This window comes from Pygocentrus nattereri, chromosome 25 (assembly GCF_015220715.1).
Source record: "Pygocentrus nattereri isolate fPygNat1 chromosome 25, fPygNat1.pri, whole genome shotgun sequence".
NCBI classification, from domain to species: domain Eukaryota; kingdom Metazoa; phylum Chordata; class Actinopteri; order Characiformes; family Serrasalmidae; genus Pygocentrus; species Pygocentrus nattereri.
This window is the reverse complement of record NC_051235.1, coordinates 21,932,953-21,957,885: the sequence shown is the minus strand read 5'-3', so window position 1 is coordinate 21,957,885 and position 24,933 is coordinate 21,932,953. Positions and strand designations below refer to the sequence as shown.

General features: G+C 38.9%; 1 protein-coding gene across 50 annotated transcripts in view; it reads left to right on the top strand.

The window, feature by feature from the left end:
• Positions 1 to 24,933, top strand: part of madd (MAP-kinase activating death domain) — a 73,848-nt gene that overhangs the window by 5,779 nt on the left and 43,136 nt on the right. For all 50 annotated transcript variants that reach the window (XM_017703583.2, XM_017703611.2, XM_037534490.1 and 47 more), the window contains 3 exons: positions 16,674 to 16,892; positions 17,307 to 17,584; positions 18,374 to 18,698. In XM_017703583.2, the coding sequence (XP_017559072.1) occupies positions 16,834 to 16,892; positions 17,307 to 17,584; positions 18,374 to 18,698 (662 nt within the window). In that variant the 5' untranslated portion in view covers positions 16,674 to 16,833. The remainder of the gene's footprint in view (positions 1 to 16,673; positions 16,893 to 17,306; positions 17,585 to 18,373; positions 18,699 to 24,933) is intronic.

Below are 24,933 nucleotides of genomic sequence, written 5' to 3'. Positions count from 1 at the left end.
GAGCACCTTTTCACCTGAGGCACTTCACCATGCTCATGGCTTTAACATCTTCTAACTGCGCTGACACATGGTTGTACAGTTGGGGTATAACAATCTCTGAAATGTATTTTCTGGCAAATTATGCCTGGGCTTGAAGTGCTCCAACAGGCTGCAAAATCCAACATTTTCCACTGCAGATAGTGGTTGGTCATGGAGAATAATGAAGTTGAGCAACTTTTCTGTAATCCCTTTAGCCTTCAGGTTGTCTGCTGGAAATTTTTCGCATTTCTGGAAAGCATCAGTGAGAGTTTGGTGCCTGTTGGTGTTTGCTTGTCTGTTAGCTAGCATCTAGCTGGTACTGTTTCACATCAGTCCTCTGAAGGTGCTTGATTAAGTTGGTTGTATTGTATGACACAACAGTAGTTCCTCCCCTTGGCATGCTGGCTTTACACATATTACAAGTAGCTATCTTATTTGGCATTTCCAGTCTAAAATGTTTCCAAACATATGACATTTTAGTCAAACCAACAGCAGTGAAATATATAAAATGAAGACATTTTAGCACATTAGCCCAGCATCACCAAAACATTCTGTTCCTCTGGAGTAAATTATCAAACATTGTTTTGAAATATCAGTTAAATCCAACACTAACCATGGTAGTGACTCAGACATACAATGGTCTAGCTGAAAAAGCAGCAGCACATCTACAATCAGTAGGAATAAGAGACATATGCTAGCCTCAGCATAGCTACATCACACTTAGATTGTGTACAGTCTTATTGATTGGCACCACCTGCTGAAAGAGCCTCAATTTGGGGCCTGTATTGTGAAGCAAGACACCAGGCCCCAATCTGCCATTCAGTGTATTTGGATTGATCCTCACTGATGGCTTTATGGCCAGTAATCTTGGGTCTTTGTCTTCTTCTGTTCCTCAGTCATGCTTTGCTGCTCTTGTTCCTATACCAGGATGAAATCCTATCATGTCATGAATGCACATTAGAGGTCACAGGGCTTTTCAGTGAGCATATGTGCTGCTAGTGGGTGGGACAACAACGATGCAATGATGCCTTTACTTGCCACATGAATTACCCTACGCAATGAATCTTTAAAGACAGCCAGAGAAATGTCCAATACCAATACCAATACAATTCCAACATTGTCATGCATCCCTAATAGTCTAAAACAGGATCTGATTCTTCATAGCATTGTGTCCTCAGATATTTAAGATTAATTTTTAATCTTTTGTAAGGTATTGTGTCACATACAAAGGTTTCATAAAGTGTGCCTTGCTTTAAAAGAATTCCTGACTCTCAGTACAAATATTGAAAAGCAACCATTTTTGAAAGCTTACATTAGCTTTGTATACACGGTGTTCAACATCCTTCAGTGTAATTTTGTGTAATTTTACAGAGCCTAGCCCTGGGCTAAATCTTGTTTTAAGTTGTTTCAGGGGAGGGTTGGTGTCAGTAGGAGTGCAGTGAATGTAATTCATTCTCACATGCAAAAAGCGTTTTAGGATAACCTGCTTTTATGTTGTTTAATATCTGAGACATTGTTGCTCCTGAAACAATTCCATGCCCTGCATTGTAATCCTGAGGCCAGAATAGAAGTGAGTCTGTTTGAGCTGTGCAAGAAATGTTTGTGTGTGTGTTTTCATTTTTGTTTTGTGAGATTTTTGAAAGACCTGAGTGCAAGCCGTGTCCAGAGAACTTCAAATCGGTGTGCTGTCAGCAGTAAACCTTTGTAAATGGCTAACATTGGCAGCCCCTGTGGACTCTTAAGATTGTGTTTGCTCCACATTGCTCTGACATACTATCTTAGCAATAATCTGGGAACCTGCCATGCTGAGCTTTGAGCCCAGAGCTCTAATTCCACAACGCAGAATGCTGAAAAAGGGTTTAAAATCCATGTGTATGTATGTATATACATATAAAATATTTTTATATCTCACACTCACACACACGGGCACACACACACACACACACACATATATATATATATATATATATATATATATATATATATATATATATATATATATAAATATGTATATATATATGTATATGTATATGTATATATGTATGTATATGTATATGTATATATGTATATGTGTGTGTGTGTGTGTGTGTGTGTATGTACACAAGTATAAATATATATATAAATATATGTGTGAAACCTGTAGAAAGACTTTAAAGTCTAAGGAAGCTTTCTCATTGGGCTGCCCAATATTTTGTGACTGTTGTCATCATGAAATGTATCGGGTGTTTTCTAAATGTTGCATAAAATGCAAATTAACCTCTAACCAGTCATTTAATGTTTTATTGGGTGCTGGGACTAGAGATGGGACCGTTCCGATACAGACGTAATTTAACGTATCGGATATCGGGCGAATGCGGCCAATCCACTTACCGATCCATTTTCTAGTCTGCAGCTTGAGCTGGACAATAAACGCACCGTAACGTTAACACGAAACGCACCAGTGATCCGGATTCCAGTTCCACAGTTTACCTTGAACCCCCAGCAGCTTCAGTCTGCAGCTGGCTGAAAAATGTCCGTTTTGTGGAGATTTTTCTCTTTGGAAACGCCTGTTTATACTGTAATATATTGTAATATACTGTAATGACACTGTAGGAGTAGTACAAAAAATTGGGGATATGCATGGAATCTGTCATTAGATTTGACATATCTAGCATTGATATTTTTCTTCAAAACAATAAACTAAGTTAACTAAGCCTACTGCCAACATATATAGACCATATTGTGGCTGTGTTTTGTCATTCAGCTGTAATATGTGTATTGAACCGGTGCTTTAATCTCCCTTCTAAACTCACACTGATGGGATAATTAATCTTATTTGACATTTTTTGCTGTTCAACAATTGCACTATTTACTACAAAAACATAAATTTTCACTGTATCGTTGCTATTTAAATTTTAGGTGTTCCTGTGTTTTTTGACCCAGGGAAGAAATAGTAGGAAGTAATCTTAACAGCTTCAGACCTCTGAATCTCAAGAGTGCTGCTCCATGTCATATCACTAGGGCTTGATACTGTCTTGCACAGATCTTACAGACTTTAAATTAGATGCAGAGTGGTGTTAGAAGTGTTACTTGAGCTCTTTTTATTAATTTATTTATGTTATTTAGTTTTTTTTTTTTTTTGCAAAGAAATATGTAGTTGTAACAGCCATCAATCTTGTTTTCAGAGGATTTCTTTTCCTAGCAGTTCCTTAACTATTGCTCTGACCATACTGAAATGTTAATTAATATGTCTTTACCAAAATGTTTTTTATAAAATAGATGTTTCCAGCCCTAAAATCTGATTGAATTAAAGTACTTCTGATATGATTCACTATAAAACTACAGTATTAAAGAATGCCACTTGAATGGCCTACAAGCTTCTGATGTCTGTGTTTGTCAGAAGTAGCAGCAAGTCCAGGCATAATCTCATACGGTTCTGTACACCCTAAATTTTGTGTAATGCAAGTTATGAAGTTCTAGCTTCTACAGCCAAATACTCCACTTTTTGTTGAGTATGGATATAGCTGAATCGCAAATGAGTATTTTATTTATCTATGTTAAGCATGGTTGTGGTGCAGGAGCTGGTATTTAAAGTCCTGCAGAATGCACTATGTAGGGAGAAAGGAGCTATTTGAGATTCAGCCCCAGGGTGTTGAGGGGGACACCATTTTATTGGTGCTATATGAGACTTGTGGTGGTACTTTGGTGACTAAAAAAGTGCACACAAAGGTTTTAAAGTTAAACAGTGCTATGTTAGGATATGATCATTTATTGTATGACAAGGTAAAGAGATCATGAAATGGCCATGATATACAGTGATTGGTGACCAAATGTTTTCTCCTCCTACTTCTGCTTGGTATGGTTGCTTGGCGACGATATCATACTCTAAAGGAACTACGTCTAATTCTTGCTGGAATTCTTGTTTAAGTTCATTATAATTAATAATAAATGATTTTCAGAGAAAACTGCGTATTTTATTATATTTTATGTTGGCCCCTATTTTATAACAGCAATATTCCAGGGATTTAAGAACACTGTTCCCTGTGAACATTGCAGTAAAGCAAAGTCTCGTGGCTTATTGCTCTAACATACCTCATCGTGATGAAAAAATTTGCCAACATACTGACTGGTTCTTGCTAAAAATTTCCTGTGATGTGCAGTGTCTGTAGTCCAGTTTTTGTCATTCAAATGTACATATCATCCAGTTGTGTCTATCTCGATTTTGTTCTATAAATATGAAATGTGTTCAATGTTTATGACTGATAATGTGTCCTGTAATGTGGGGGAAATGCCAGTTCTCTTATATGAAACACTGTTGGCATTGTTTGTGAACGACCATTAACAAGTGAAAGCCAAAGTGAACAGAGAGCCAAGCTGAATGGATAATCATTATTGTCAATCATTAGGACAGTCCTAATGGGCATTTAAAAAAAAAAAAGGAATAAAATAAAAAAAAAATATTTTATGTTGATAAATGCACACAACTCACTTAGTAATATTTAACTTCTTGTGAACAAATATATCTAATGTCAGGTTTGTTCACAAGAAATTCTGCAAGATCTCAGGATCTGAGAGGCAGAGCTTTTGGTTGGGATTGTCGTTTGTGAACTTTATGCATGTTTATGCGTGTTTTATTCTGGGCAAATTTGTCAGTGTGTGGGATGTGGTACCTGATGGATGAAAATTCTGTGGAATATGTAGTTATGTGTGGGGTTTCTTAATGTTTTCAAGATCAGTTAGGCATCACTGCTTCTTCTTTCTTTTTTTTTTTTTGAAGTGCATGTCTTGTGGTAAAGCCTACGTCTGATACCAAGTTGTCGTCCTGTGTGTCGTCTCCACCCCCATCCCCCACCCCACGGGCCACATGTTTTGTTCTACCAACGACCTGTTTTGCAATGTTTGGCTACTACTGCTATGAGTGACGAATAAATTGTTTGTCTTTGTGGGTGGAGGACTGGAGATCTTATTTGCTGTGCATTCGGTGAACAGAGTATTGCCTCTTTATGTATAGAGCTGAGGAAGAAAAAGTATGTATGTTTGTGTGTGCATGCATGTAATGTGTATGTGTGTGTATTAAATATGTATGTAATATATTTCGTTGGTTGTTATGGTCACATCCACTTATCAAGCAGGCCTTCCTTTTGATTAATTCCCATTTCTTTGAGTACTATAGTATTCATTTCTCAAGTGACAGTCACTGCAAATTAACTGAATAAGTGAATGATTTTTAGTCAGCGTGACTTGCATGCTTTTGTTCCACTTTCACACTAACATTCAAAATTATAAGCAGGCTTAGTAAATGATGAACAGAAAATGTATTAACACTGTCAGCTTGATCTGACCTTTCTTTGGGGTGAAATTAGAATAAAAATCTCAGTTATGAAAATATATATAAAAAAAAGAAATTCTTATGGACAGAATGTCATCAGGCATGTAATCCTGTTCATATTTTACATTTTTAAGCATATCTGATTCTGGTTTTCCGAGCTGGGTTTCATTATTTTTTTTTTTTTTTTTTTCTTCCCCCCAGTATTGATACCTTAATGATGTCTTGGTTTATACCAGAAACAAATGTGTGTATTTAGCCTACCGATGGTAATTGATTACAGACTAATAAAAAAAGGCTGCTTACAAAAGTCAGCAGGCTAGGTTTTGGCTCATGTATGCTTATTGGGAACAGATGCTAAAACAGACTTTGACACCTAGTCCTAGTAGTGGTCAAGGGATATATATATGAAGTGACATTTGAGATGTTGAATTGCACTTTTCAGTTTGTAAGAGCTTTAACCTAATAACATAAATCTTATGAACTGGTAATCTGGCATGTGGCAATGTCTTCTTGGTGAAAGAAAAAAAACTGGGGCTTAATTTATAGATAATAGTCCCATTTATATCGCAATTGCAATATTAGCCTTAAAAAAATGCAATTAAATATTTTCTCTAAATCCTTCAGCCCTAAAGTCATATATAGATTAAACACCCTTAGTTATCTATCATCATTAGAAGACTGGAGAATACACAAATGAAATTCAGCAAAATAGAATGGAATATGCTAATGGGTCCTGTGGCCTGAGATGTTGTCAAGCCCTTATTTATTTATTTATTAATTAATTAATTAATTAATTAATTAAGTTGTGGTAGAATGTTTGGCATCATTGATCCAAATACCAGGAGATATTAGATCAAAATCTAGATGCCACTGCCAGCAGGCTAAGGTCTGTATTCCAAAGCATAACTTCAGATCAGGCAAAAACAGTTGACTTACCATAGAATCAAGCTTTTTTCTAGTGGCCTTTCCAGTCCCTTGACCTAACCTTCTTTGACAAACTGAAGAGGAAGGTTCTTGGATGACTGCCTGGTCCACTCACTCTGAAAAATCAGTAGAGATTTTGTTCTGCTCTCAGGATCCTTTGCACATGTTCCACAACCTTTTCTTGCTGTATCAGAGAAGACTCGGCGGCATTATCTTGGCAAAAAGGCAACTGCCAATAATTGTGGTGCATATGCTGTTTTTAAGGGAATAATAGTACTGAATGTTGATAACTAAAAGGTTAGCCATCTATATATGTTTTTTTTTTTAGATTTATAAATGCACAAGAAAAGTTTCACACTTATGTAAAGGTGATTGCACCATTACCAAACCAAACGTTGAGTCAAGCAGAAAAAGCCATCAGTAATGTGCTTGCTGATGCTTTAGCGTGACTTCAACTCACTAAATTAGGTATGATCTCCAGTATCTGAGCCATTTACATTGATGTGTTGATGATAAATGTTAGAAATGGTCTGTGGTCTTTTTGTTTTGCAGTTCAGTAAGTGATGCAAGCCTCTCTGTTTAGAAGCAAAACAGTGCTGGTTGAAGCTGTAAGGAAGTGGCGTGAAGTATAAAAAGCCTTTTAAAAAAAACTCAATGCATTTTGAAAGTGCTGGAAAGTCCTGGAGAGTGAGAGGATGCCTGATGAGTGGAGAAGCTGTGTACTGGTCCCCATTTTTAAGAACAAGGATGATGTGCAGAGCTGCAGTAACTACAAAGGTATAAAGTTGATGAGCCACACCATGAAGGTATGGGAAAGAGTTGTTGAAGCAAGGCTAAGGCGAGAGGTTCAGATCAGTGAGCAGCAGTTTGATTTCATGCCCAGAAAGAGTACCACAGATGCAATTTTTGTGTTGAGAGTGTTGGTAGAGAAGTACAGAGAAGGTCAGAAGGAGCTACATTGCGTCTTTGTGGATCTAGAGAAGGCATATGATAGGGTGCCAAGAGAGGAACTGTGGTGCTGTATGAGGAAGTCAGGTGTAGCTGAAAAGTATGTTAGGGTGGTGCAGGACATGTATGAGGATAGAGAGACAGTGGTGAGGTGTGCAGTTTGAGTGACAAATGGTTTCAAGGTGAAGGTAGGGTTACATCAGGGATCAGCTTTGAGCCCCTTCTTGTTTGCAATGTTGATGGACAGGTTGACAGATGAGGTCAGGCGGGAGGCTCCATGGACCATGATGTTTGCAGATGACATTGTAATCTGTGGTGAGAGTAGAGAGCAGGTGGAAGAGAATCTGGAGAGGTGGAGGTTTGCACTGGAGAGGAGAGGAATGAAGGTCAGTAGAGACAAGACGGAATACATGTGTGTGAATGAGAGGGAGGCAGGTGGAAAGGTGAAGATGCAAGGAGTAGTCGTAAAGGTGGATGACTTCAAATATCTTGGGTCAACCATCTAGAGCAATGGACAGTGTAGAAAAGAGGTGAAGAAGAGGGTGCAGGCAGGATGGAGTGGCTGGAGAAGGGTGTCAGGGCTGATGTGTGACAGAAGGATAGCAGCAAGAGTGAAAGGGAAGGTTTACAAGACAGTAGTGCATCCTGCTATGATGTATGATTTGGAGACTGTGGCTCTGTCTAAAAGACAGGAGGCTGAGCTGGAGGTAGCGGAGATGAAGATGCTGAGATTTTCGCTGGGAGTGACAAGGATGGACAAGATTAGAAATGAGCAGATCAGAGGGACAGTGAAGGTGGAGCAGTTTGGAGATAAAGCCAGAGAGGCCAGGTTGAGATGGTTTGGACATGTGTTGAGGAGGAATAGTGCATATATTGGTCAAAGAATGTTGGAGATGGAGCTGCCGGGCAGAAGGAGAAGAGGTAGACCTCAGAGAAGGTTTATGGATGTAGTGAAGGTGGACATGGAGATGGTTGGTGTAAAAGTAGAGGAGGCAGTGGATAGGGCAAGATGGAGGCAGATGATCCGCTGTGGCGACCCCTAAAGGGAGCAGCCGAAAGAAGAAGAAGAAGATTTTCAAAGTGCCTGCTCTCTATAGGATCCCCAGCCTGTGTAACTGCAACTCTGGATCCTTATGCATGAGAGCTGAAATTATTTTTTTAAACCTCCACTACGTCTAATGCAGTCCTGTGCTCTACCTTCCTCCCCCTGATAAACCAGTGAGGGATTGGATTAGGTGATCTCTCTTTAGCTCTGTTCAGACAGAAGCACTCATTTAGCCTTTCATCTCAGTAGTTAAAGATCTACAGTCAAAGGTACAAGACTACAGTTAAGGCTTAGTCTCTTGTGAATGTACTGTGAACAAATAAACAACTCAGCACCCATATGTTTAATGAGATGTTTTTTAAATACCTCTGGTGCTCTAAAATGGAGAGAGACAGGGAATTAAAATGTCTAGGTAAATCAGTATTAGGGATTAGAAGTGTAAAGATGTGCACATTGCACAATACAATATTCATTCGATTCACCACTTTTTGCCCATCTTTATCGTACTCACCTGTGAAGCCTCACCATTTCAAACAGTTTGGCTAATTGACCATCAGAAGCAGGCTAACCAATCCAGTTATAAATAATGTCCTTTTATAATGTTAAATACTATAAAAAAGGGCAGATGTTCAGCCATTTGTTACTTACGCTATATCCAAAAGATCTATCGAACAATACACATTTTCAAGGGTTTTTTTTCTTGATGATGATTTCCATCAAAGACAGCAAATGGAAGACTTTTCTAATACTATATCAAAATTGTTACACTGTTATTAATCATGAATGCTGACTGTCTCCAGTTTAACCCCAATAGCTCCTTTGTTGTTTTGAATTGAAAGTGCTAGATTAGAGACTGTCACCTACAGGAAAGTCCAAATGAGCCTGCTTTTTAAGCCCAATTTGTATTTTCTCAGATAATGATACAGTAAGCATAAAGTTATTTTTGGCTGGCATAAAGTTATTTTTGCACATTCTGATAGTTGGCCAATGACAGAAACATTTCCCAGCTTGTGATTGGCCACAAGTCATTCCCTGTCATCCTTTTTGGATGGCAGTTGAGTCCTAGTAGTATCTATTCAAAAGCATCACAGCTGTGCTAGGGGGGGAAAGCAGATTGGGTTTCCACGGTTACAAAGTGGAATCTCATTACTCTGTGGCTGATTGTAGTGCTTGAGGACTGGGCACACAGTGATCGTCAAATCACATGACGACACACACACACACACACACACACACACACACACACACACACACACACACACACACACACACACACACACACACACACAGTGTCTCTAGAGGTAGTGATGTCCTGGACTTGTCCCCTCACTACAATTAAGCAAGCTATTGAGTCAAACAGGAGACCCACTCGCAAAGCCCAGTGTATCATTACTGTAAACAACACTTTATTTGTCCTTTGGTTATTTGTGTTCTTTCAAGGAGAAATGGCTCAGAGGAGAATTCATTCTATCTAATGGTTTGTAAGATATGCATTTCTGCTGCATTGTTTAGCAATATTTATGTTTTAGTGTATTGTATTCTCCTTTTTGCAGTGTCATGCTTCATTTACAAGGCCTCTTAATTGCAGCAGTGCATTGTTTAGCACTGAATAGATGTGAAAACCAAGCAGAATCATATTCTTTTGTGAATATGTTGCTGATTGACAGACATTTGAAATTAATGTTATCCAATTCATTGATGGTGGAGAGGTACTAATGTGCTAATTTTTTTAAAAAACATTTTTGGTAGGGTTGGGAATCTCTTGGCACCTCAAAATTCGATACGACTATGATTCAGAGGACTGCGATGCGATTATAAAACGATTATTGATGCATCTTTTTTTTTATACAGGATTTCTTTTTTTCTCACTGTGTGATGACTTGGTACTTTTAAAGCAAATAATTCATTGTGAACTATTATATATTTACTTCAAATATTTTTATTAATAAACCTGATGGAAGGCATGTTGTAAGTAAACTGGAAGGCTCTCATTCACTGCGCATGTTTGGAACACATGAGACGCTGCGGGCACTCATCTGCAATAAAATGCGCAGTTGCAATGGAATAAGATCCAGTGGCAGTGGATGTCCATGCAGCGTGTTACAGCCAGCCTGCCCGGTTTCTTTATTGATTTTATAAATTCGGATTTGGTCTCATTGTAGAGAGTAGGTCACTGTGTCAGTAAAATATCTTTGAGATGGAACGTGCGAATACTTGAAGACGAACGGACTTATTCGCATTTATAAGCAGCACAGTTGGTTAATATAGCTAGCTTGGTTAGTGATGGGCTAGTGATACAATCTCTGCCTTCTCATTCATGTCCTTAGCAATGTCTTCCTGGCAACATGCTTATGTGCAGGTACTCATGAGTAGCAAAGTATAACATAACCTATTCGCAAATGTGAGTAAAACTGTCATGTGTTACTGAATTGTTTAGCCTGTATAATTTTTCTGTTTTTCCCCAATTAAATGTAATGAAAACTTGAACAGTAATTTCAGTGTTTAAATACTGGTATCTCTGGAATGGTTAACCGATCAAAAATGCTAAAAATGTGGAAACCCAATGTAGTTTCACTGGTAATTTTAAGGTAGTAAATAAAATGGATATATTTGCAATGTAGTAATCATGACCCCTGGTTTGTCATCACCATTGTAAATAAACTTGAGTCAGTGAGTTTAATGAAAAAAGGCTTTATGATTAGAGCAGAAACAGACATACACTAAAGCATTTGTAAAACAAAGTGTTGATCAGCTGGTCCAACCATTTCTCTTTGCTGCTTGCAGTACAGTTTGGAACTAAGTTGGAGTCAAGCCTGTATAGATCTTTACATGCTTGCCAGAGTCAGTTAGCATGACTGAAAGCATAAAAGTGGGTAAGCCTTGAAGAAACAAGAAATCTAGCCAGTGTTCTTGCTCTTAAAGCACTTTAATCTGTGTGCAACCCAAAGTAAAATGGCCTACAAAACCACTATAGAATCACCATCTGAATTTTAAGGCAGTGTTAAGCACTTGCTGATGTTTTAGCTTTTTAGAGCATTCCATAACCGTCTTTCTGAAGTATGGAGTGACTCAACAGTTTGAGGGACCTGATGTCAGGAAAAATGAAAGGCTTGAAGTTAGAACGGGGGTGTTAATATTGATGCATTACTCACAAACAGTGCCCAAGGCCACTGTGCTTCAGCTCCCCCTACTTCTTCTCTTCGTCCTCCTCTTCTTCCACTGTGATATGTTTGGGTGGCAGGTGGAGAGGCGAAAGTGCCACGACAGCAGTAGTGTTCGCCTACTAATCACTGAGTCAAATCCTCCGACAGTGTGTATGGCAGCCGGGGAGCAGAATTTATGCGTTCTGCTGGACAGGGCTCGAGGAAGACTTGCTGACTGCACCTGTCATTCGATGGCTGTGTTGGATTCAGATCTAATCTTCTTTCTGGTGTGGATTCTAGAATTTAAATGTCACACCACACCTGGTGAGGGATAATTGTTTTGGACACGTTCTTGCGGGGACTGTGTCCCACTAGTGCTTAGAGAAGCGCACTTAATGTTGCTGTGCCAAGTATTTCATTTTGGTTTTGGGCACCTTGAAATGGGTTTGTAAAGCTTCTGTGAGTACTGTAGCTGATCTAGAATCAGTCCTTGGAACATTGGAAGAAAAATTAGATTTCAGTTCAGCTTTCCTACTTGAAGATACAGTATTTCATTGTGAATACAAACAAGTGTGTTAAAGTAAACCAGCAATAAGGGACCCATATTCTACATTTTCATGTATTTTTTATGATGCATTTATGATTAAAAAAAACAGTCACAGTTTGTTCTTATATTTTCCTTTTTTATATGATCATACCTTAGGCTACGTTCACATTACAAGCCTCATTGCTCAAATCAGATTTTTTAGTCAAATCTGATATCTCTCACATGATGGTTCAAACTCATTTAATTAACTGATTCATTTCTGTCATTTAATATGATTGAACTGGCATCCTGAAATGACCCGCCTGTGCACATCCTACTCAGTAACGTCACTGGAATGAATCACGTATGTCATATGCATCATCAGCAAACAAACTAACGGTAAGAATGAGCCTTCACTGTGAAGCTCTCAGCTGTTCGTAATTAGACTGAGACAAAGGCATTAAGCATCAGATGTGTAGCTTTTCCACCGTTTACAGGTTTATCTTTGTTTTGGTGCTGCTGCCATAGTAATGCTGAATGATGGCACACGCACACTGGAAAAATTTCAATCTGAGCATTCACATTATGGTTGCATGGCCTCGAATCGGATACATATGCAATCTAGGACCATATGTGGAAGTGGCTCAGGTTGGTTTTGAAAAGATCAGATTTGGGTAAAATCAGATTAGGGAAAAAAATCGGATTTGTGCCACTTCAACCCGGTAATGTGAACGTAGCTTTAGAAATCAAATGGCTGTTTTTGTTACTGCGACTGATGTGTGTTAATGTTCTCTGTTCTGATTGGCTGCCTTGTTGTGCCTAATTCTTGCAGCTTAGTTTCCATGTATGGACCATATGGACAGATGTGAGTGATTGGTGCATGTTGAAACTTTAGTAATGTTCACATACTACTTTTAAATTAGTTAAGCAATTTATATCAAAATTGCAAGGTAAATTTGGTTTACCATCATTTGGGACCGTTTAAGTAAATTTGTGTAAAGAAACCAGGATGGGTCTCTTGATATCCCTGTGTATGAGCTGAAGGACTGAAATTTGTCCAAATCTGTCTGAAATGTGCCTTCCGCCCAATGACCGCTGGGATAGGCTCCAGCCCCCCCAAGACCCTGAGGGAGAAGCGGCTTGGAAAATGGATGGAAAATGGATGTCTGAAATGTACTAGTCAGAGGTAAATATTTCTACAGTTAGTTCATTGCAATTGCAGTTGCGCAGTTGTTTGGTTTGAGCAAAGTCTTGTGCAAACTTTGGTGCTTTGCATTAGTTGGATATTGAAGCAGTTGAACAGTGCATTCAAATTAAAACTTAACTATGATGGTAATAAAAATTTTTCACTCTTACCAACAAGGACACAGTCACAGTCTTGGCTGTCCAGGTGTTTCGACACATCACGTCGTTGTGTTCGTTCTGACTTGATTCATAGTGGTCATAATTCTTCGTTGTTTATGTTTTATTAATAAAAAATGAGTAGGCTGGTATTTTCTGCTTTGCATATAAATTAGTTCTAAAAGCATCCTGATGAATATATTTATGAACGCTCTCAAAAAAGGAACACCCTCTCTCTCTCTCTCTCTCTCTCTCTCTCTCTTCCTCCTTCTTTTTTATGTCCTTTTGTTTTAATATATCAAATGATGCACAACCCTGTCACTACAAACACACACATCTCCCCTGAACACTCCCCCCCAAGCCCCCACAAACCCACACATTCATATAAACGTTTGCAGTGTAGGTTCGCATAATTTCTGAGTTCATTACAGCCACCCAGGTACCTTTTTTAGGTTATGTAAAACTGTTGTATTTTGTTGCTCAGAGGAAAAGGTTCAGTGCAGTCTTTCTAGCGATGCACTTAAAAGAAAATTCTTCACCAAATACAAAACTAACATTCTAAACACATTTGTCAAAAAAACAAAAAAATCTGACAATAATTAAAAATGATTTCCACTTACTGAAATTATTACAGTATGTTGGCTTCAGTATGTGCCTCCACATCAAATATTCTTAAGAACAGAGAACAGTTGGTTGTTTGGCAGTGAATTTCATTACTTTTTTGTAGTATTTTGCACTTTGGCACTGTTGTTTTGTGAATTTTGCTATCCTTTAAAAAAAACAAACAAAAAAAAACACAGGCTATAGAGAGTGTCTGTGTATGAACAATGACTTTCCTTTCTACTTGTATTGTCTTTGCTGTATTCTGCATATTGAGCAGGATGTTGTATTTTCAGACATGTAGAGGACAAATTCTCAGGTGCTGTACCCCATCTTCATATTTGGCATGAACAGAGATAATTATTGCTTCTCTAATGTCCCTTGTGAAAAGTTCCACATGGACAGTTTTTTCACTACTTTCAATGTTGCTCAGACTGTTCGAAAGCCTCTGCACTGACTGGTAACCTTTTTAAGCGCCATTTCTCCGTTTTATTTTTAAGATTATTTGCAAAATTTTAGATTCTTTATTATGTGCTTAATTAATCTTCATTTTCAGTCAAGAGTTTTGTCTGGTTTTCTCTTTAGCCACTGAAAATCTTTGGTCGAAAGTTACCAAAAATAATACTTTTGATTTTCAGCTGAAAGTTTTCAGTGGCTGCAATTTCCGAGTGTCCTTAATTCTTTCTGCTTCTAAATGTGTTCAGATGGCCCTGGCCGTTCCCGACTGAGTATGGTATTGCATAACACTGAGTGATTTCTAGACTCGAACCCTTGCATCTCAGAAATATAAAGAGAAAGGCAGCCGTTGAGCACAAATCCGGTGTCTCTAGCATGTCACATGATCTTCAGCTCTGTGTACGTTCAGATTCGGATATAAATGCTAACCCAATTAAACAGGGAACCTGAGTGAGGCAGAGAAAACCATACATAGACACCATCTCATTTACATTTTAAATTATATAAGACTGCTCTGCATTATAGATTAAGCAGGCCATAGGCTATGTTTGGTGTTGTCGTAAGTTAAAGCTGTGTGCAGTCTGTGCTTGGCGTAAGATACATGTCCTGAATGCATGTTCTTTTCTTATTATTATGATCTTTGCCCCTGATAAAAGACTGTAAATATAAGAATGGATAATCAGACAGTAAACAGATCTGTGCCTGAACAGCACATTTTTTTTTTTTGTTTTGTTTTTTTTTGTCCTGGGATCTCAAATAGAAATTTTATCTGAAACTGACAACAAAAATGGAACTTATTAAACACTAAAACATAAAGGTTTATATTAGGAATGTCAAATTAAATATCAATAAATTTTTAGTTATTTTTTAAAAAATGCTGTTATTGCATTGGTGCTCGCAAACTTGCTTCCATCTACTCCCATGATAAATTTGTTTGGCACCGATTTACGTTGAGTCCGAAGTCCCATTTACAAACAAAACTCACCACTGATTCTGGCAATTTCAGCAGGGTTAGCACCAATAGGCTTCTCTGGACAATGTTTGTGGGAGAATTATGATCATGTCAATGTGCAGCAAACTAATAAAAGCAACAGCAAAGTGTAAACCTACAGTCTCCTTGAAACAAGACGTAACAGCAATTTGAGACAGAAAGGGCTACAGTCATGGACAAGTTGGAACATACAGCCACAAGTTGGAATTTGGTGATGGAAACTGTCAATTCATGTGAACTCTCGTAAACACTACATGTACAGTGCTGTGAGAAATTATTTGCCCTCTTCCCAATTTCTTGGGAATTTTTTGCAAAAGTCACACTTTGTGTGTTTCAGATCAGACTGTTTTTAATATTAGACAGAAATAACCTATGTAAACACACAATGTTGTTTTTATATGATGATTATTATATTTTTGTATTTATATTATTATTGAAGGATAAATGCTGTTCAGTTGTATTTCACCCTATGTGAAATAGTAACTGCCTCCATAGCTACTAAATCAACCATTTAATCAAATTGATTTGGGTTCAGATTCACTAGATACACCCAGGCATGATTACTCCTGGACCTGTTTAATCTAAACATCGTTTAAATAGAACCTGCCTGGCAATGTGAGGCAGGCTAGAAGGTCTCAACACATAGCACATAATGCCACGCTCTAAAGAGATTCAAATACAGATGCAAAACAAAGTCATTGAAATCTACAAGTCTGAAAAAGGAGAAAACTTGTAACAGTGGTGAACCTTCCTACGTGTGGCTGGCCTAACAAAATTTCATCAAAAGCACTTCAGAAACTCATCCAGGAGTTCACAAAGGAACCCAAACAAATATCTAAAGATCTGAGAAAAATCAATGGGCAAAAATGGCATCCATGGGAGAGTTGCAAGGAGTAAACCACTAAACAAACAGCACAAAGGCTCAACTTGCATTTGCCAAAAAACATTTAAATGCCCCTCCAATACGTTTGGGATGATATTCTGTGGGAGTTAGGCACAGACATGAGTCCTGTTACATCTGGCGCAAAGTGTATTTCTTACTGTGGGGTAGTGGATTCTTTTAGTGGTTGAAGCATGATCGGCTTCTTTCAGATACACATATTAAGTGAAGATCTTCAGTGAGATGCACATCCATCAAAGTTAGATATATTATCTGGTGCAATTTTTGTTTTTGGTAGGTGGATATCAACAATATCTTCTATTGCATTTTTACTGTAATATAAGTAAAGAATGCAAATGGAGAGTGATCTATATCTGTTTTTTTCCAGTTCTGGCCTTCGCAGTGACGTGGTAGGAGACTTGGTTTTGCTGCAGTAATCAGACCATGATGGATCACCTCCATAATGTTTCCTGTCTCTGTTCTCTGCTTCCAGGAGAATCCATTCCTGCATGCTCTGCATCTCAGCACAATGATTGGCTACTGCTTCTTTAGGTCAGCCTGCTCCTAGCTTTGCTGCCTCCCAATTGGATAGCTTCTGTGAAGAGAGCTTATTGCCATGGTTGCCATGACTTAGAAATACTGCTTGTTTAGAGATGGAGAAAAAGAAAATGTGTCCCCGCCTCCTGGACTACCTGGTGGTAGTTGGAGCCAGGTATGTTTTTTTTATTTTTATTTATTTATTTATTTTTTTTTGGTGGTTATTATTTAATGTTTTTATATGTTTATTGTGTTCTTTGTTGATTGTGTTTACTGTGTGCCAAGATCTATAATTTTTAGCTTTTGGACATTGACCTGTTGTGAGGTATTTCACTGACGTGTATGCCAAGTCAGACTGCTTTGCACTAGAATTGAATGGAGACTCTTGGCTGCATACTATCAGTGAAGTTAATGTGTTTTGTTCCAATGTGTTATCAGACCTCTATTCTATGTATTTCTAACAAAGGGCTGGACAAGGTCACTAGATTAAACAGTTACCAAGGTGGAGCATGAGCAAAAATGTTTGTGCATGCACTTGAACTATTCATCCTATTCATCCCTCACTGTCCTGCCTGTCTTGATCCACCAGGCAGCCCAGTAGTGACAGTGTGGCTCAAACACCACAGCTACTGAGGCGCTACCCTCTGGAGGATCATGCAGACTTCCCTCTGCCACCCGACGTGGTGTTCTTCTGCCAGCCTGAGGGCTGTCTGAGTATCCGGCAGCGCCGGGTCAGCCTCCGTGATGACTCATCCTTTGTTTTCACGCTCACTGACAAGGATTCGGGTGTTACGCGCTACGGCATCTGCGTCAACTTCTACCGATCCTTCCAGAGGGGCCATCACCGCCCACGGGCAGAGGGTAAAGGTCAGTGGTTATGATTTCAAATAATTCCTAAAAAAGCTTCAGCTATACATAGTAATGTAATTGTTGTCCAGATGTTCAAATAAAGGAAACCTAGGCATGGTGAAGGGTGAATGGTATGTTTGTAAAGCTTAGTTTGTTGTCACACCATTTGGAAACATCAGACAGAGCAGTTTCTTGTTCTTTGTGTAGTGTTTAAGTTTCCTGTAAGACAAGGCTTTTACACTGTAAATCCAAATGTTTAGGTTTTAGACATGTTTCTGTAACACTTTTTAAATGCATCATCGTGTCTAGTAAGAATTTAGTGAAAGTTAAAGGAAACCTTTTTACTTTTTTTTTTACTTCTGTTCTACTGTGAGAAACAAATAACACCTTAATTCAGCCTTTGCATTATGTGTTTTACATTGTTGTTTACGGATTTATAAATAATAAACAAGCTGATTGGCTCTTTTTAAGGGCAGGACTTTCTCCACAAACAGGCACCATTTTTTTTTTTGCGTTATGAGCATACCTGTTCATATTTCAACCTGCGACCGGTCTCCTCATTTATAACGTCCCTGCTAATAATCATGCAGTGTTTAGGTTTCAAGCACTGGTCTTTCTGTTAGTTTTCCCCAGTTTTTTCTCAAATAGGGTAACAGCTGTATTACTGTAAGACTGGCAGGCTTTTAAAAACTAACAGAAAAGTGTTTACATCCTAAACGTGGATTTACAGTGTAGTTCATCAGGCACAAGAACATTTGACATCTGAATATGTATGGCTAATTTTGTGGCATTCTTCTGTTTGAACAGACAAGCCCCCACAGACAGACCCTGCAGTCGAGGCCACAGAGAAGTCAGATCCCTCTATGCTATCGCTATCAGGAGACTCCACAGCACCCTCAGGCACTGATGGTGTGGTGCCACCGGGTGAAATAGGTGGCAGGAAATCGCCCCGGCCCAAGCGCAGCAGGGCAGCATCACGAAACCGGAACAGCACATTGACATCGCTGTGTGTGCTTAGCCACTACCCCTTCTTCTCCACCTTCAGAGAGTGCCTGTACATCCTCAAACGTATGGTGGACTGCTGCAGCCACCGGCTCAATCAGAGACCTGGTGCTGCCAAGGGCACTCAGCGGTGAGTACAACAGGCCCACCACCACCAGGCACACACATTTCATTGATTTAATGCTGTACATTTATGAAAACCGAACAAGTTATTGACTGATTGCTAATTAAATTTGATGTTTCACTTGCCACTGAAAGGTAGAATGACAGTAGTTTTCAGCATATTTTCTGCATGTGAATGTTGATTCTGCTTCATGTTTACTTCCAGTGTATCTAGTGATTTTGCCTAGTAGTATAATCTTTTTTCCTTTGTCATGTTTTCCTGAGGCCATGTCTGAGAGGGCTTTTTTAAATGAAGTTTTACCTAATTTTGGTGTCTTAGCTTTAAAATGATAACTTATGTTTTATTTTCTATTTTCAGTTATTCTATTTTCCTCTGATTCTTAAAAGAGACTTGCGCATACTGACCTTATTCTTTCCTATTTCAGTCTGTGCCGTTATAATGCTAGGCTTTATAAGGTGATGCAGTCTTGTACACACTCTCTCTTTCTCTTGCGCGCTCTCTCTCTCTCTCTCTCTCTCACTCTCTCTTTCTCTTGCGCTCACTCTCTCTCTCTCTCTCTCTCTCTCTCTCTCTCTCTCTCTCTCTCTCTCTCTCTCTCTCTCTCTCTCTCTTCCCCCCCTCTCTCTCTCTCTCTCTCTCTCTCTCTCTCTCTCTCTCCCCCCCCCCCCCCCCTCTCTCTCTCTCTCTCTCTCCCCCCCCCCCCCTCTCTCTCTCTCTCTCTCTCTCTCTCTCTCTCTCTCTCTCTCTCTCTCTCTCTCTCTCTCTCTCTCTCTCTCTCTCTCTCTCTCTCTCTCTCTCTCTCTCTCTCTCTCTCTCTCTCTCTCTCTCCCTCCCTCCCTCCCTCCCTCCCTCCCTCCCTCCCTCTCTCTCTCTCTCTCTCTCTCTCTCTCTCTCTCTCTCTCTCTCTCTCTCTCTCTCTCTCTCTCTCTCCCTTTTTGCTTTCTCTGTCAGATGTCCCTCACTGATGTTCAAATGTTCAACCAGACAGTTTCCTGTTTCAAAATCCATTTCTGTGTCATTATGATATGATACAATGTACACCCTATCCTTGTGAAAAAGCTGTTATAGTGGAACTCATGTTTTTATGCATTGCAAATAAATAGTCATTAATTGTCTTTAGGGAGAACTGTAATGATAAGTAATAGGTTATGACGTTTATTTAAAAAAGGAGGCAATAAAAGGACATCAGCCGCTTTCATTATGTGGGGTGAGAGAATGGGAGAGTGCTTTTTGAGATTACGAGAAAGAGAGTGAGAGTCGAAAGAGTGATGATGATAGTGATTTTTCTCCTGATAATAGTTATGTAAGTGGTTTTCTGTGTGGTCATGTGTGTAGATGGATCTGTTTTTTACTATTTAACTAGTGTTGTAGAGACCACAAATGATGGTTAACCCTCTCAAGAATGTAACAGTAAACAATCTTTACAAGTGCTTTGGCTCTCTCATACAGATCAATAAACACCGTGAACGAGGGCTAACCCCCCCTCTGTTTTCTCAACCAAGCCTTTTCTAATGTAGCCTAGCAACTGCTACTGTGAAGAGTCACAGTTGAGTTTTCAGGCCTCAGTTTGTTTGCTGTTCAATTGCTTTGCCAAGCTCCTTTGATTTTCTCCGAATTGCAGAGAATAATTTAAGCAATAAGCAAGCCTGTAGACTGAAGATCATTTGATGTAGAGGTCTGCTGCTGGCAAAATACTGTGGAAATGACTGGTGTTCATTTATTTGTAGATGGTGCTGGTCTCTTGAGAATTTTAGTAATCTTGTTAAAGGGTCAGGGCTGTACACTTACAATTTGCTTAAAAAAACACTGGTGCCCAGAATGCCTGAAAACATCATGGCAATACCTCAGTTTTGCTGTTTCTGTTACCATTGAAGGCACAGTGTCGGGGTACCTTTTTGATAAGATACCATTTACAGTACAGTGGTACTGCAGATAAATATATGCTGGCGATAGTGAGACCATTTTTAATATGAAGCCTACTGTTATTTTATTCTCATCCAGCTAGCTGACCACTAGTAAAAATAAATGTTGTTAATTAGCAACAAATAACTTGTAACAGCAGAGCAGAGCCTGAAACATTACTGTTGGCACTATACATTCAGTATACGTTTGGTGAAGGAGGGATAGTGATCTGAGGAGGTTTTCAGCATTAGGCTGCTTAGTTCCAGTAAAAAGAAATGTTAATGGTACAATACACAGACATTTTAGACAGTTATATACTTTTGATTATATGCACTGCCATTTGACAATTATGACACAACTGTGCACAAAGTGAGCAAGTCCATAAAGACATGGTTTGACAAGTTAAATATGGAGGAATTCCAGTGGACTACACAGAGCCCTGACCTTAACTGAATACTTTTTGAGATGATTTGGCCGTCTCGTCCAATATCAGTGAGTGACTTCACACTTTTATGACTGGATGGACATACATTCTCACAGACACACTCCATAACCTTGTGTAAAGCCTGCTTATAAGAATGGAGGTTGTTGTAGCTACAATGAGGGCCAACTCTGTATTAATGTCCATGATTTTGCAATGGGTTATCCAGCTAGCTCATATAGATGTGTTGGTCAGGTGTCCACATATGTTGGTCCGTTCACCAAATAGGCATGTTTGGTAAAGAAGTTTCTGACTGTGAAGAATCAAAGGTTCAAGGAACTTTTACATAATGTTGAGGTTCTTTGACAAATGAAAGGTTCTTTCTATCAACTTTACATGATATGGTGTTTCTTTAAACCTTGAAGTTCTTCAGATTCACAGATCTCATTTACAAAAAAAGGTTCTCCAGTGTACCATCCATTGAAAGGTTCTTTAGTGAAACAACAGTGAGTCCTAATTGAGTTGACACCTTTGTGTGTGGCTCGTCCTGATGTGATGAGGTTTTGGAGAAAGCAGATAGTTTGGTGAAAGGTTAACATTAGCTAGTTAACTAGATTTTCTTTTTCTTCAACTGTGAGTGACAGTTGACTAAAGACCCGTTGCTTATTTTATTATTTTTTTCTACAGTAAGTCATCACATCTAGCTCTCTTGTTTTCTGTTTGCTCCAATTTTTGAGGGTCACAAATTTGCATGGTTGATGTTTACACTGTTCACTGGTATCCAGTTACATCTGCAAAGAGTTGGTGTGGCTGCAGGTAGCAAAGTGGGACCAATTAATGAAACAAGTAGAATCATGTGTGCTCCTACTTGTTTGGAGTAAAAACCACCCCCTTCACTGGCCTTTGTGTGTAGAATTGGACACTGTTGATGAACTCTGAGTAAAGTGAAATTCACTGCTGTTTTTTTTTGTTTGTTTTGTTTTTCCCCTTTCCCATTCTGTTAACTGGCTTTTTTGCCCTTTAAAATGTGACTGCGACTTTAATGTGAGCATATTGGCAAAGATGCATGTGTTAAGGTTGTGAAGTCTGAAATGCAGCTGTATCTCTAACTAGACATTTAGAAACAACAAAATTATTTTCTTAATGTTACCTCATCAAACTAACATTCACATACAGTGGGTCCTTAATATCTAAGGTTGCGCTGGTTTCCACTAGTGTTAGTATTTGCTATAGTGTTAGCTCATTTGACCACACAAAAACCTACCAGTTTAACCCACAGTGACCAAACAAAAAGTTTCCCTTGGCTACTTATGAATAGTAAGACATGATTGCAAATGAACTCTTCTGTAAGCTGCTAGATGAACTTCTGCGCTACAATTTTTTTTTTTGGGGGGGGGGGCTACTTGCTCCACAGCCTTTTATAATTGTCTGATAACCTTGTTTACCATGTTTTTGTATTATGCGCAAGAACTACTCACTATGACCCATTAGTTATTTTTCCCCTCTTCCCTATACTTAGATATCTGTCCATTAACTCAAATGTCAAAGTGAATCAGAGTACACAGTCCTACTGTGTACATTAATTTTGATTAACATAGAGAAAAATATTGCACTCAACTTATGTTCTTAAAGCAAGCAATTCAGACTTACAGTTCCTCTCCCATCTGCCATTACGAATAGTTTTTATTTGCCTGGCAGGTGATGTTTATTCATGGGCTTTCAGTGAGTAGTGTGCTGATTGTGTAATGATTGTGTCACGAAAGGGCAGTTCTGACTCAGGCATTCTGTCTCTGTGTCTCTGACAGCACATCATCAGCATTCACAAATGGGGTGACATTGAAAAGTGACCTTGACTTTACATGGCTCTGGGAGTGTTATTCTGAGATACATGCACATGCACAGATATTACACATTTTGTGCTATTCACTGTGGGCTTGCCTTGGTGCATTTTTGAAGTAGGAAAGATATAATGGAGAGAACCGAACTATACTTATTTCAGCAACATTAGTTCCATCAGAAATTGGCTAGTGCAGGAAACCATTAACTGTGGATTTAAACATTTCTAGAAGTCATTGAAGCAGTAAACTTGGGTTTCATAGTTGTCATATGTCTTGTCATGGTTTTGTCATCACTCAAGGGCTCTGCTGTGGTCAGGTTTTTATGCTGAGGTTTTATTAGAGCTGTAAAGACAGTTGTTATTCATGCAGATCACAACAAATGGAGAGAGCTCTGACCACATGACACTGCTATGTTTGCCCTGCTTTGGTAGTGCTTTTTTTTTTTTTTTTTACATTCCAGTTATAGCAGCACAAGAATTTGAGAGAGAGAGAGAAGTAGACTGAAAGAAAAAGACACTAAGGAAAAGAGATGTTGAGGAGACAAAGGCAGAGTGAGTGAGAGAGCGAGAAAGAGAGGTAGTAATAGGAGTCAGAGAGAGCGAGCGGGAATAAAAGAGAGATGTGCTTATGTAAGACTGAGACAACTGAAGCAGACTTTTTGACAGATTGAGGTTGCTGACTCTCCTCGGGGACCGGCTGCAGAAGGTGGGAGGCTTTCACACAAGCAAATTATGGCTTACTCTCACTGGCATAAAAGATGTACTCCCCCCACCCGACCACAACCCACACAACAACAAGTTCCTATTTGTCTGGAGTCTCCAGGAAAAGTGGCTTTCATTCCTGAGCTTATAGCTACCACTGCCGTTCAGTACAATTCTCCATGATTCACACTGCGCTGAGTGTTTGGCTCAGGAGGACAGCTGTCTGTGACCTCATTCTAACCTCTGGTAATCCACTTGGACCAATATTTGCCTGTTGTATTACCACAGAAAGCACACTATATGGAAAGAGAGCAGTAAATGTTTGTTGGAGATCCCTTTGGCTTAGGTCACACACAGTGTGAGAAAATTAGGCAGTTTAGTTCAGATTGGTATTGGGTGATGTATAATAGTGCAGTCTCTCTTGCCTAGTAGTTTACTTTTAGTTTAGTTTTTAAATCCTATTTTGTGGATTTTACACATGGTATCCAGGACCTGACAGTTAACTGCAGTACATCTCACTAGGTTAGAGAAATCAGATACATTTTCATACATTTCAGTAGTCCTGAAACTATAGTAAATAGTAAATTGGGATTTTTAGCAAAAATAGCAAATTGACTTTTGTAACGTTCTTCTTTCGTATATTGAACAGTGAGATGTCTGAACTCCGTGCTGCACCAGAGGGCATTGTAGAGTGTGTGTCTTTTATTTTTTGAGTTATCTGTTCATTCCAAAAAATTAAACATAAACAGCTGTCTAATGGCTGCCACGCACCAGATGAGAACTGTCGCAATGCCATGCCACAGGGTTTCTGCCATTAGGTAGCAGGTATTAGAAAGCACAACTAGACCACATAGAAAGCGTCTCAGAAAAGTGGCAATGAACAACAAACTTAAGCTGATTTGAACTGACTGAACTGCATAGATTTAATGGAATAAAACTTTCAGCATTATTTAATGATCTGATCTGGTTTGGTATCAGCTAGCTAGCTCTATATAAAAACTGTTTTTAAGCTAAAACGTATGATGTAAAATATAGTGTGACTAGGCTAGTTAGGTCAGCCATGGTTCAAACAGACAGTTAACATTTTTTCTGTTTCTTGGTGTAAACAATCATCAACTAACCTTCTATTGATTTGTGATTTGGGTCTGGGACTTTAATGCAATAGTAAAACATTGAGTACCATAACTGGAGGCATCTAGTGTGTGGTGGCCTGTAGCCAGACTCTTAATTAATTTATTTTGTAATTTAGTTCATTTTGTCTGGAGGAGATATTCAAATAATTTTCAAAACAAGACTTCTAGTGAACAGTTCAACGTGCATGAAAGCTTCCTTTTTTTGAAATCTGGTTTCTCTCTGGTTAATGCTTACAGCGCTGTGTA